Source organism: Armigeres subalbatus, chromosome 2 (genome assembly GCF_024139115.2).
Source record: "Armigeres subalbatus isolate Guangzhou_Male chromosome 2, GZ_Asu_2, whole genome shotgun sequence".
Classification (NCBI taxonomy): domain Eukaryota; kingdom Metazoa; phylum Arthropoda; class Insecta; order Diptera; family Culicidae; genus Armigeres; species Armigeres subalbatus.
The window spans coordinates 452,250,258-452,263,510 of NC_085140.1; the positions used below are offsets into that span (position 1 = coordinate 452,250,258).

The 13,253-nt window shown below is 41.3% G+C and overlaps 2 protein-coding genes across 4 annotated transcripts in view; both read right to left on the reverse strand.

Annotated features, from left to right (window-relative positions):
- LOC134213764 (uncharacterized) overlaps nucleotides 1-5,863 on the reverse strand; it is a 28,377-nt gene extending 22,514 nt beyond the window's left edge. For 2 of the 3 annotated variants that reach the window (XM_062693083.1, XM_062693084.1), the window contains exon 1: nucleotides 5,678-5,863. The gene's annotated coding sequence lies outside the window, so the exon portion shown is untranslated. The remainder of the gene's footprint in view (nucleotides 1-5,677) is intronic. The other variant, XM_062693086.1, reaches the window with a different exon arrangement.
- A 1,392-nt stretch (nucleotides 5,864-7,255) lies between these two features.
- On the reverse strand, nucleotides 7,256-8,431 carry LOC134213765 (putative RNA polymerase II subunit B1 CTD phosphatase RPAP2). Its single transcript, XM_062693087.1, has 4 exons — nucleotides 8,146-8,431; nucleotides 7,963-8,077; nucleotides 7,806-7,903; nucleotides 7,256-7,735 (listed from the first exon to the last, which is right to left on the reverse strand). The coding sequence occupies exons 1-4, from the start codon at nucleotides 8,247-8,249 to the stop codon at nucleotides 7,264-7,266; spliced, it is 789 nt and encodes a 262-aa protein (XP_062549071.1). The 5' UTR covers nucleotides 8,250-8,431; the 3' UTR covers nucleotides 7,256-7,263.
- Nucleotides 8,432-13,253: the final 4,822 nt, after the last annotated feature.

Sequence of the window (13,253 nt, forward strand, 5' to 3'; positions counted from 1 at the left end):
GGACGCATCGTGGCTACACACCCTGGACAGGATGGCATTGTGCGAGTCGTTACAGTCCGTGCTGACTCAAAGGAGTTTCGACGAGCGGTAGCAAAGGTTTGCTTCCTTCCAAATGTTGATCCGATGGACTCAACGGGGAGTATGATGATAAAAACGCATTTACATCGTGCGACCCCCAGTCAGGATCGATCGCCGCTTGCTCTTGGCGCGAAAGGATGTTCGCCCATGTTCGCCGCTTCTTCTAGGCGCGAAAAGAAGGAGAGAGAAAATGTAATAGAATAAGAAGGTACAGTTTGAATAAATTTGTCGACCAGTTAAGACGCGTGTTTTTTGATTCACCAACATATCTCCCGAAAACCAATTCTTACAAAATATTCAAGAACAAAGAATGACACCAACATTGATTACGATTACATTTTTTATGCAATTGAACGTTCCTTACTCTCCTCTGTAAGAACGGCCTTTGGACATAATTTAAATTCCCTATTATTTAGTTCATCCGAGGTTCTTTGACATTGTACAATGCTCCGAAAACCGATTGCCCGAATTCCTCAAAAATAGCAAATCTTCGACAATAACATTTTCCCGGAAATAACATTTCGTCAAAAGTGATTTGACCGAAAATGATACTTCCCGATACACATATCCCAGAATATGACATTTTCCTGAAAATGACATTATCCCTGAATGAAGGTGGCCATTAGCATAACATTATTTGGCCTAAGGTCATTCGACATGGAAGGGCATTTGGGATAATTCTGAACATCATAAGAAAAACCTTTCATAGAGAGCAAGCATTTGCTGGGTATAAATCAATGATAATTGTTACCTTTCATCGGAATTATAGTTTGCCAAGTGAAATGCAATGATTGATGTGCTTCATTCTGAATGGTGCATGTTTATTTTTTTATAACCAGACTAAGGCCGGAGTGGCCTACATAAAAATCTTCTCCATTCAGCTCGGTCCATGGGTGCACTTCGCCAACCACGCAGTCTGCGGAGGGTCCGCAAATCGTCCTCCACCTGATCGATCCACCTTGCCCACTGTGCAGTTCGCCTTCTTATTCTTGTTGTCGAGAACTATTTTTACCGGATTACTGTCCGACATGCTGACTACATGCCCGGCCCACCACAGTCTTTCGATTTTCGCGGTGTGAACGATGGATGGTTCTCCCAACAGCTGATGAAACTCGTGGTTCATTCGCCTCCTCCACGTACCGTCCGCCCTAGATGGTACGCAGCACTTTCCTTTCGAACCAGTGCGCGTTGGTCCTCCACGAGCATCGTCCAGGTCTTGTGTCCGTAGAGAACTACCGGTCTAATAAGCGTTTTGTAGATAGTCAGTTTGGTACGGCGGCGAACTCTATTCGGAGTCTTGCGGAGTCCAAAGTACGTACGATTTTTAGCCACTATGCGTCTTCGAATTTCTCTGCTGGTATCGTTATCGGCGGTCACCAGTGACCTTATGTACACGAATTCTTCAACCACCTCGATTTCGTCACCACCTCGAGGTGGGTGGCTTACATTGACCTCTCTTGAGCCTTTTCCTATCATTTCGTCATCGACGTGTTGATGACTAGTCCGCTCCGTTTAGCTTCGCTTTTCAGTCTGATGTAGGCTTCCTCCATTCTCTCAAAGTTACGTGCCAAGATATCAATGTCGTTGGCGTAACCAAATAACTGGACGGACTTCGTGAAAATCGTACCACTCGTGTCAATACCTACCCTTCGTATTACTCCCTCCAAAGCGATGTTGAATAGCAGACACGAAAGACCATCACCTTGCTGTAACCCTCTGCGCGTTTCGAAGGGACTCGAGAATGCTAGAAACTCGAACTATGCACATCACCCGATCCATCGTCGCCTTGATCAACCGTATCAGTTTATCCGGAAATCCGTTTCCGTTCATTAACTGCCATAGCTGGTTCCGATCGATTGTATCATATCTTTGAAGTCGATAAATAGATGATGTGTGGGCACGTTGTATTCGCGGCATTTCTGCAATACCTGACGTACGGCGAACACCTGGTCTGTGGTAGAGCGTTCACCCATAAATCCCGCCTGCACGCTTAAAATCAATAACACAGAGATATGTTTGCTTCACACAAAACGGACCTAATGCAGAACAACACCTAGATGAGCGACAGTTACACAGCCACAAAAATAGCTCGTGTGGTTTTACTGAAGCTTGGATTTCAATATTTTCAACAGTATTAGATTCCTCATGAAACAAGGAATCTGTACAAACGTTTACATGTTAAAAAGGACCGTTATCACGACCGTATGAGGCATTTCCGTGCCTGTGTAACGGTCGCTCATCTAGGTGTTGTTCTGCATTAGGTCCGTTTTGTGTGAAGCAAACACATCTCTGTGTTATTGATCTGTGTGATCTTACAGTACCTTGTAGGCGGCGTTCAGCAATGTGATTGCGCGGTAGTTGCTACAATCCAGCTTATCGCCATTTTTGTAGATGGGACACACGACACCTTCCACCCACTCCTGAGGCAGAACCTCATCCTCCCAAACCTTGGTTATCACCCAGTGCAGCTCTCAAGCCAATGCCTCACCACCGTGTTTAACAGCTCTCCTGAATAAGTCATCGGTGGATGTTTTTCCTTCCTATGAAATAGACGTTTGCCCGGAATAAGGCGATTGCGGGTTTGATCCCTTCTTCAAAATCAGTCATTGTTTCCAAAAGCCTTCTTTTAATCAAATCATGAAGTATCAATAGGTAAACACAATTACCCTATTGACCAATTGGTTTTATCATTTTCCGATTGTGAAAAAAAAATTGCGTGCCAAACTGGCAATTCCGAGCAAGGCCGGGTACATAAAGCTAGTTTGTTATGTTATTCGTGAAGTTAGAAGTTACAATTAACCGACAATACATAACATATTTGACCTCAAATTTTGCCAAAAATCTTGTTATGTGAGCTCTGTCTACTGCACGATGTTGGAAATTGAGATCTTGCTGATTCTACCTCACGTTCTCATATTTCTCAAATTGCTTACTAATAACCTTACATTGAACCATTTGTGGGGCCCTCCTTAGCCATGCGGTAAGACGCGCGGCTACAAAGCAAGACCATGCTGAGGGTGGCTGGGTTCGATTCCCGGTGCCGGTCTAGGCAATTTTCGGATTGGAAATTGTCTCGACTTCCCTGGGCATAAAAGTATCATCGTGCTAGCCTCATGATATACGAATGCAAAAAGGGTAACCTGGCTAAGAAACCTCGCAGTTAATAACTGTGGAAGTGCTTAATGAACACTAAGCTGTGAGGCGGCTCTGCCCCAGTGTGGGGATGTAATGCCAATAAGAATAAGAACCTCACATTACTCGCCTGATCTAGAATTTTTCATGGAATCGAATCGCATGACTAAAGTATAGCTAAAACATTTCTTATTTTATCCCACGTTCTATTATATTCTAACTATTACCCAAAATGCCAAGGTCTTATGGAAAGCATAACAAATAAGGGGCATTAGGGTAAAACGAGGTCTTGCAGCTTCGTGCAATGAACTTAAGGGGGAACAAAGATTGGCATCAAAGCACTACATAAATCCGTATTTTTTGAATGAGTGTTTTTGGTGTTGCACTACCACAATCACAATTTTTCGAAGGATGGAAAGAGACAGACGACAGACAGCCGGTGGTAAATCATTCAGAAGCTCTTTTCATCGCCCAACTTGTATTGAGCCTTAACCACATTTGCACGATTCCCAGAAAGTTCTACGGTTTGTGTCAAAATTTCAGCGCAATCCGCCCATACCGAACCGAGATATTCACCCATATTCTTGTTTACGTACGAATGCGCTTTCGATCGAAAGTTGAACCGTTCGTCCGTAAACAAGAATAAGGGTGATTATTCGCGTTATGGCCAATTTTTTTTTGTAGAAGTAGAAGTGAAAATTTTATTTTAATTGACATTGATATGATTGCTTAGATTACCGTTCGATCCGAACGCCTACTGTTCATTTCATTCTCCAACATTTTTCAGTCGAAAACACAATTGGATTTGGATTTATTAACATAATCAGTTCAAATAATAGTAGTGATTTAATTGCCAATGCCAAATACAGTGTCAACCAGATTTTGTCATTCCCGATTTTGTCTATCCCCGATTTTATCACGTTTTAGACCCGATTTTGTCACCCCAAAAAAAATTTGAAAATTTTAGTCGATCTTTTGAGTTTTGTAAATAATACCGCAAACAACAATGATTTTCATGAAATAACTTTTACCGCCTGTGATTTATTATGAATAACTTCTCAGTACCTGTGAAGGATTCGGTAAGCTTTTTCGACAAGAAATTACAAGTACCGTTCACGCATTTTGCCTTTCCAAGGCATAAACTGATTCATATTTGGTCGGCGCTCAGCCAAATCGCACCAATCATCAATGAAAAATGGTCAACTTTCTTGCACAAATTTTCGCCTAACAGATCCAATTGATCACAAACCGTACCGTGCGCATTAATTGATATAGGGTAAAATGCCCAATAGTGGACCCCCTAGTAGCGGAATTTTCCTGTCAAAAGGAGTAGATATTTTCAACATATTTATTCTGTTTGATATCTAAAAACAAGTTCTGCATCTCCTCTTCACGATAATGGACAGTCTCGTGTTTATTTTTTTTATAGAATAGTAAAAAATCATCTAATTTTACTTTCCATAGCATTTACAATGCATGTAATCAAATCATAGAAGGTTCTCCCGATGGGATTTCAAAGCAAAATGTTTACATTGTGCTGTAATACTGCAAAAATGGCTTAATGGTCCACTATTGGGCACTTTACCCTAAATTCATTCCAGTTTTCATTCTACGAACAAAATATCACAAGTCAGTTAAAAAGGCGCTTGGTGCGATTTCGCTGAACCCCGACCATTTGAGAAAAAAAAATTAAAAATTAGGAATATTTTATTCCGATTTTGTCACATGCCCCATTTTATCACCCTTAAATTCAATAGGGAGGTATAAAATCGGGATATTACTCTAGTTGAATTACTGGCGTTGATTATTTTCTAGCTAGCTTCAAGTTAACTCCATACGAAACGGAAGACGATATTCATCAAGCCTCGAGTTTCATTCCAAAGTATAAACACATTCCAACCATAAACACTTCGGAAGTTTACACTCTACCTTTTATCAGCTCGCACAAAAAAAAGTTTCACTCCTGTCTACAACAGCTATGCGGGGATATGAACCCCAGTTGTATAAGCAATGCATCATGCCCAAGATCATGCCCGATCCAACAATTAAACAGATCACCTATACATTATAATGATCACCAACCTAATATTACGTTTGTAGACCCACAGCTTAAGAATTGAGTATATTATACTGTATTAATGCTATATAGTCCATATTGCTGCATAACTTGTAACTTTAGTAACCTGTTGCATAAAATAAAGCACTCCGAGACACAAGGACATAAGTAGCGAGAGATTTAATTTCCTATTGTGGATAGAGAATGATTGCTTTCTACCACGTCATGGTGATAGATAACAATACAAACTTGCAAAACAAAAACATTTATTTATGTAAGATTTTAAATTAACATTATGCATGCAGTTATGATATAGGGTCAGTTGCCTAATTTTATTTAATTAATCAGGCCCAACTTTGGATTGTTTTCCAGGCAGCCTTTCTTATTTTAAACTTTATTGTAAACTCTTACCTTTGCGATAATATCAAGTAAGCGAACAAGTCGTCTTATTTTTCCTTAGCACAACCAAAAGTCTAATTTCGTATATGAAAATATTTTTCAAAGAATATCGAATGGAACGACACTTTTTTCAGTATGATTTTCACTACAATGAATGAGTTAGGTATGCCGAATGTTTACTGATTACACAGAACTAATGCAATGTCATGCGAATCTTTTTAGGTGACAGGTTTGTCACAGCAGCATTATTTTTCTACTGCGGAGTAAAATTATGCAAAGCATAGACGAAAATCCATTGGCGATCTAAAGTAGGTACTGTTTCATAAATAATTATTATTATATTGAAAAACATGTACTGTGGCTAATAATTAGTGTGAGGACTTAAATCTACCACAATTTTATCTCGTTCGATTACTATGCAACATAAAAGACGAATAAATGCGACTGAAATCGGATTATTCGCACGATGCTAGTCAATTCACCCAGCAAAACTCGATACGATATCCTGTCTAATAATGAAGCAATAATTCATTGGGAGAATCCCAAGGCTGCTTCAGCAAAGTTTGATTATATGTTTTTGAAAGTGGCTTTTAGCACGAATATTGGTTGGATTCTATGTACTTAATAGATGTGTTGTTGCAAGTCAAATTTGCACTGAAAACCATTTTATAATTTAATGTATTGTATGATCATGTTTCAGGAAGCAAAAGCTATTAGCGTTACAAGGAGATATACATATCTTTAAATATTATGAAAATGGACAAAGATATGCACCTATATTCTTGTTTACGTATGAACGCGCTTTCGAACGCATTCTCGTTTACGCCAGCAAAATCAAATGGAGATACGGTTCGAACGAAACAAAAATAAGGGTGATGCATAAATTTTCAAAGCTCTTCTTCTGGTTTGCAGTACGGGGTTGGAGTTTTCTTTTTCTTCTTAAGCCTTAAATGCGCAATGTTGTTTTTAAACAACAAACCGAAAATACGTTTAATGGTAATAATTTCAATGGTTATTTACGTTAAAAATATTTCCGACGATTTCTAAAAAAATCGCCTTGCCCCTTTAAGGGTAAAGGACTTATGGACTATTGTAGCGTTTTTTCAACTTAGTGTTATATTTGAGGAATCATTTTTTTTGGATGCGCATGCGAAACAAGCGACAAAAGAGAATCGACGACAAAGCTTTGTTTTTGTCGGAGAGAATATTGACAAAGATCCGACATTTTTTGTCAGCAACAAAAAAATGTGTTGCTAACTTTTCATCCCGTTATTTTGCATTATCTCTACAGCAAATCTCGGTTAAAAGCTGTCATAGTGTCTGCTTTTATGGAAATATTCGAGAATCTAACTATGATTACAAAATTATCATCGTATGCTCGAAAATTTGGAAAATTTCAATGAATCTTGAATGGATCATTATGCCCAGGGTGTCGATAATGTTTCCCACCCGGAAACCTCTTAGATCGGACCGTGAATCGCATTCTTCAAGTCCGAATTGACTCCTCGCAAGGCTAATTGGAACCTTAAAACTTTTTAATTTTAAAATTTTAGTGGTGATATCACACTTTTTAAAGAAAACAAACGCATATTATGATTCTAGTTAAGGTTTTCGCTACTATCATTCAACGACAACTTATCTAAACAACCTATCAAATCTTTGCTTTCATTCTGATTCACTATTGTATGTCTTTGTTTGATAGCCAGATCTACTTCACTTCCTTCGTTTATGGTTTGACGGCCGTCATCATTTTGGACATTGTTAGTAGCGCTTGGATACGTCTTTTCCACAATTCGGAGTTCATCGATGTTAATCTGAATCATTGGCTCCTTTGGAACTTCAACTGTAACCATAGTATTCGTACTTAAACTTGTTATCTGAGAAGAGTTGTTCAACAGTCTGAATACTGGAATGTCTTCCTGATTCCGTAGCCACAACGGGCTTGTTAACATTTGTTCTTTGATGAAATTGGATGCCTTGTAACAGTCACCGCTGCAGAAGTTTTTACGTTCCGTAATGTCGTAGACTTTCTTGTTAGATAACGAAATGACATACTTTTGCTGGGGAATGCTGAAACATTAGACATTGAGTTCAATAATCACATTACATTGCGAGGCAAGGCGTAACAAAGTATTATTACTTGAGCAGCTCCTTCGCACAAAGGGGGTAACCACAAACTTTCTGAATAGCTCTCTCCTGGATGACGTCTTCGAAATGACTTTGGTTTATATCTCGAAGCTGAAAATTATTAATCCATTGTCGTAATACATTCTCTGCGTATTAAAATGATAGTTTACCATTGTAAGAAATGTTTCAACATCATCAACGGGGTCCAGTAGAGCTTCAACGATTGTTTGGGCCTTTGCATTACATTCCTTCTTTTTTCTAAGAGCCAGTTGAAGTTGTTCCTTGCTAAAAAAATAACATTTAAGTTGAAATCTCACTTGCATTATTACCTTAAAGGTCAACCATATAGGTACCTGAAATTTTTGGCCTTGCGAGGAAGCTTGGTTCGATTGACCTTTTGTTTTTCTTTCACAGCTTCACCGTCTCGGAACACGTTGAAACTTTCATTGTCAAACATTTTGTTTTAAATATTTATGTGGAAGCTATGTGATATATTAAACAGTAATTTAAAGGTTTTTAATGGCTTTAAGAATTTAAAAAATCTCCATTAAAGCTTCGTGAATTCAAGGATTTATAAAAAGATAGCCTAAATAATCAAAACAAACTTCCTAAAATTTTGATTCTGACATGACAGCTGAAGCGTTACCCCTCATATGTTACATAAAAATGCTAAATCGACAGATTTGCGAGAACTCGTCAATAATATTTATATCGGGAAGCACAAACAATCATCAAATCGTCATCATTTCATCATTGAATGCTTAATTTTTTTCTACAACGAATATGATTTTGAAAAAGTATCACCAACGCTTGCTTACTCGCAATGTACATATGCTGATACATTTACAGTTAAATCAAACAACTGAAAACCGAAACACGCCGCTCCAAAATTACGAGGTGGCAATGTTAGAAAGAGACAAAAGATAGGAAAAATAACATGGTGTGTAGTGCCACCCCGAGCCACCTTTTAATCTGAAAAATATTGCGAGAAGATAGAAAAAATCTAACGAGGGTCCGTCAAACATCTTGATACACGAAACATTTTTTATTGATTATTGGAATCAAAGAAAATATGTAACTTTGAATGAGTGTGCCGCTATATATTTTAAATAAGTTTTATGGTACTTTCAAGGCATTTCGGAACGTATTTATGCGATTTTGAGTTTCTCTTCTCGCAATATAAAACTTATTAGATATTGCATCTCGAGATTAAATAGAATACTGCGGTTTCCTGCTGGTTGCTTCTCAGGTAATCGCAACGGTCACTAAACACAACAGAGTCAATGAAAATCTCACCCACCGTATGCACTTGCCATGATAAACACTCTCCATGTACTCAGTGACTCCGGTTGCCTCTCACTAATACAATCGAACACTGCTGTCATTTCGCGAAAAGCACGTGGTTTTGTTTTGAGCGGGAAAATTCTGCCTATCTTTTAACACGGCGGCTATCTTGACGTTTACCTTCGCAGTCGAGCCTGCGAGTGTAAGACCGCCGCAGCACTCTAGAAAAAGATAAGCGCGACAATATTGCCGATTTCACCAATTTAAAGAGTTATGTGTAGATTGTGATTTGCCCGATTCTTTTTCACACACCCACTCTCATTTCAGGTTGATCGATTTTTGTTACTGAAATCTACCCAATTATCACTCATTACTCGTTAGTCACATGTAAGCGTGTACACTAAATCGATTCCCGCCATGATTTGACGTCTATTTGTTTTCAGTTTGAGCACTCACACACAAATAATATATACACATCATTTTTTTTTGAGTGTATTGAGTGTGAGAAAAAGATGACTGAGAACAAGATAACTGTGGGAAAAAAACGCAAAACGCAATAAACTCTTATAAAGTGATGATATGGAAATGCTAATATCATCTTCCAAACTTGGACGCGAGCTTGGACGTACATGTTCATGATAGAATTAGAGGCGAAAGTATAGAATAGATAGTTCCGTTAGGATACGGCAGGCATGAAGAATGTTTTATAGAAGTCGATTTGAAAGCGAGCGGAGGGCAATATTTGTGATGACACATATCACACGCAATGAGGCAATGAGAAAACAGAACTGTGCAATAAAAATCCTATTCGACTAAATGCTGATGTCATATTAGAAATTTGGAGACAGTACTCGTCGATAGCAAATCCTTCCGCACGCGATGGCATATGAGCAAGTCAAACCACCTTCCTTTTGCCAGTGGAGATATATCAGCTTCCACACTGATATTCTTCCCTCCCCCTTCATACGGGAGCTTGGCAGAAGGAAGGTCGTGTGATATGTGCCATCACAAATATTGCCCTCCGCTCACTTTCAAATCGACTTCTATAAAACATTCTTCATGCCTGCCGTATCCTAACGGAACTATCAATTCTATACTTTCGCCTCTAATTCTATCATGAACATGTACGTCCAAGTTTGGAAGATGATATTAGCATTCCCATATCATTGTAAATCGTTTAACTTCACGTAGAAGTAACACACACGAAATCATTAATTTAGTCTTATAAAGTGCAAAAAGCGCAATATTTTGGGTTTTGCCTTTCTCGTACAACAAAGTTGTACCGAAAGGCTATCATTTCACTCCGAAAACAAACTTTTTATAGAAGCGTCGGGCCCGACAAATGCTGGGTAAAGCGTACCATTGGTACTTCGCGTACCTGAAGGAATAAAATATACACCATCTCGCGGTCCTTAGCCTCTTACCCCGCAACTCCTATCCCTACCTCCCCTGCCTGCGAGGGACTCTAAGTGAAACTGTGCACCATGGTCCAACGGGAATAAGGAGGAATGGTCCTCCGGAAATTTAGGGGGTTTGGTGTCAGGCCCTGCAAGCCAGCCTTTAAAAAACCATAAGCAACGAAAAATCAACAAGAGAGTACTGCGACGAAAAGGGACTAGCGTTTGGAAACTCGGTTCGTGGAACTGCAAATCTCTCAACTTCATTGGGAGCACACGCATACTCGCCGATGTGCTCAAGGACCGTGGATTCGGCATCGTAGCGCTGCAGGAGGTTTGTTGGAAGGGATCAATGGTGCGAACGTTTAGAGGTAATCATACTATCTATCAGAGCTTCGGCAACACACACGAGCTGGGAACATCTTTCATAGTGATGGGCGATATGCAAAGGCGCGTGATCGGGTGGTGGCCGATCAATGAAAGAATGTACAGGTTGAGGATCAAAGGCCGGTTCAAAGGCCGGCCCACACTCCGGAAGCACTGATGATGATAAGGATGCATTCTACGCGCAGCTGGAACGTGAGTACGATAGCTACCCAAGCCACGACGTCAAAATTATCATAGGAGATTTGAACGCTCAGGTTGGCCCAGAGGAGGAGTTTCGACCGACTATTGGGAAGTTCAGCGCCCACCGGCTGACGAAGGAAAACGGCCTACGACTAATTGATTTCGCCGCCTCCAAGAATATGGCCATTCGCAGCACCTACTTCCAACACAGCCTCCCGTATCGGTACACCTGGAGATCACCACTGCAGGACAGAATCACAAATCGGCCACGTTCTGATTGATGGACGGCACTTCTCCGACATTATCGACGTCAGGACATATCGTAGCGCTAACATCGACTCTGACCACTATTTGGTGATGGTTAAACTGCGCCCAAAACTATCCGTCATTAACAATGTTCGGTACCGACGACCGCCGCGGTACGACGAAGGAGAAGGACGCAGCGCTGGCGGTCGCGCTGCAGCAAGGTATCCGGCAGAACGTGGAAAGTTATAGACGGAAGCGGAGACAGCAGACCCGCCTTTTTCAGGAGAAGAAACGCCGCCTGGAAGAAACGGAGTGCGAGGAGATGGAACAGCTGTGCCGTTCTCAAGAAACACGCTAGTTCTATCAGAAGCTCAACGCATCCCGCAAAGGCCTCGTGCCGCGAGCCGAAATGTGCAGGGATAAGGAACATTTGAATGGCGCTGAGAGTACAGGTAGTGAAAGTCAAGGCAGCGGAGGAGATGACTACGTCAGTTCAGAGGACCATGGAAGCCAACCAGCCCCCACCTTGAGGGAAGTTAAGGATGCTATCCAACAGCTAAAGACCAATAAAGCAGCTGGTAAGGATGGTATCGGAGCTGAGCTCATCAAGATGGGCCCGGAAAAGCTAACCACTTGCCTGCACTTACTCATAGTCAGAATCTGGGAAACTGAACAGCTACCGGAAGAGTGGAAGGGGTTATATGCCCCATCTACAAGAAAGGCGACAAGCTGGAGTGTGAGAACTTTCGAGCAATCACCATCCTTAATGCCGCCTACAAAGTGATATCCCAGATCATCTTCCGTCCTCTGTCACCATTAGTGAATGAGTTCGTGGGAAGTTATCAAGCCGGATTCGTTGACGGCCGCTTGACAACGGACCGGATCTTTACTGTACGGCAAATTCTTAAAAAAAATGCTGTCAATACCAGGTCCCAACGCACCATCTGTTCATTGATTTCAAGGCGGCATACGACAGTATAGACCGCGTAGAAAATTTTGGAAAATTTTGGACGAGCTTCCCTGGGAAGGTTACCAGACTGATCAAAGCAACGGTGGATGATGTGCAAAACTGTGTGAAGATTTCGGGCGAACACTCCAGTTCGTTCGAATCGCGCCGGGGACTAAGACAAGGCGATGGACTTTCATGCTTGTTGTTCAACATTGCGCTAGAAAGTGTCATGCGGAGAGCTGGGTGTAACAGCCGGGATACGATTTTCAACAGATCCAGTCAATTTATTTGTTTCGCGGATGACATGGACATTGTCGGTCGAACATTTGCAAAGGTGGCAGAACTGTACACCCGCCTGAAACGTGAAGCAACAAAAGTTGGACTGGTGGTGAATGCGTCAAAGACAATGTACGTGCTTGTGGGTGGAACCGAGCGCGACAGGGCTCGCATGGAAGCAGTGTTACGATAGACGGGGATACCTTCGAGGTGGTCGAGGAATTCGTCTATATCGGATCCTTGCTAACGGCTGATAACAATGTTAGCCGTGAAATACGAAGGCGCATCATCTGTGGAAGTAGGGCCTACTATGGGCTCCAGAAGAAACTGCGGTCAAAAAAGATTCGCCACCGCACCAAATGTGTCATGTACAAGACGTTAATAAGACCGGTTGTCCTCTACGGACATGAAACATAGACAATGCTCGAGGAGGACTTGCAAGCACTCGAAGTATTCGAGAGACGGGTGCTTAGGACCATCTTTGGCGGTGTGCAAGAAGACGGTGTGTGGCGGCGAAGAATGAACCACGAGCTCGCCCAACTCTATCCAGAAGGTAGCTAAAGCCGGAAGGGTACGATGAGCAGGACATGTTGCAAGAATGCCGGACAGCAACCCTGCAAAGATGGTGTTCGCTTCCGATCCGGCAGGTACGAAACGGCGTGGAGCGCAGCAAGCGAGATGGGCAGACCAGGTGCAAAACGACTTGGCGAGCGTGGGTTTAAAATTAAAATAAGCTAAAGAA

Coding starts and splice junctions, on each gene's coding strand:
- LOC134213765 (XM_062693087.1), bottom strand. CDS start 8,249: ATGTTTGACAATGAAAGTTTCAACGTGTTCCGAGACGGTGAAGCTGTG. Junction 8,078..8,145: donor CGCAAGGCCAAAAATTTCAG/GTACCTATATGG, acceptor TTATTTTTTTAG/CAAGGAACAACTTCAACTGG. Junction 7,904..7,962: donor TTGAAACATTTCTTACAATG/GTAAACTATCAT, acceptor AATAATTTTCAG/CTTCGAGATATAAACCAAAG.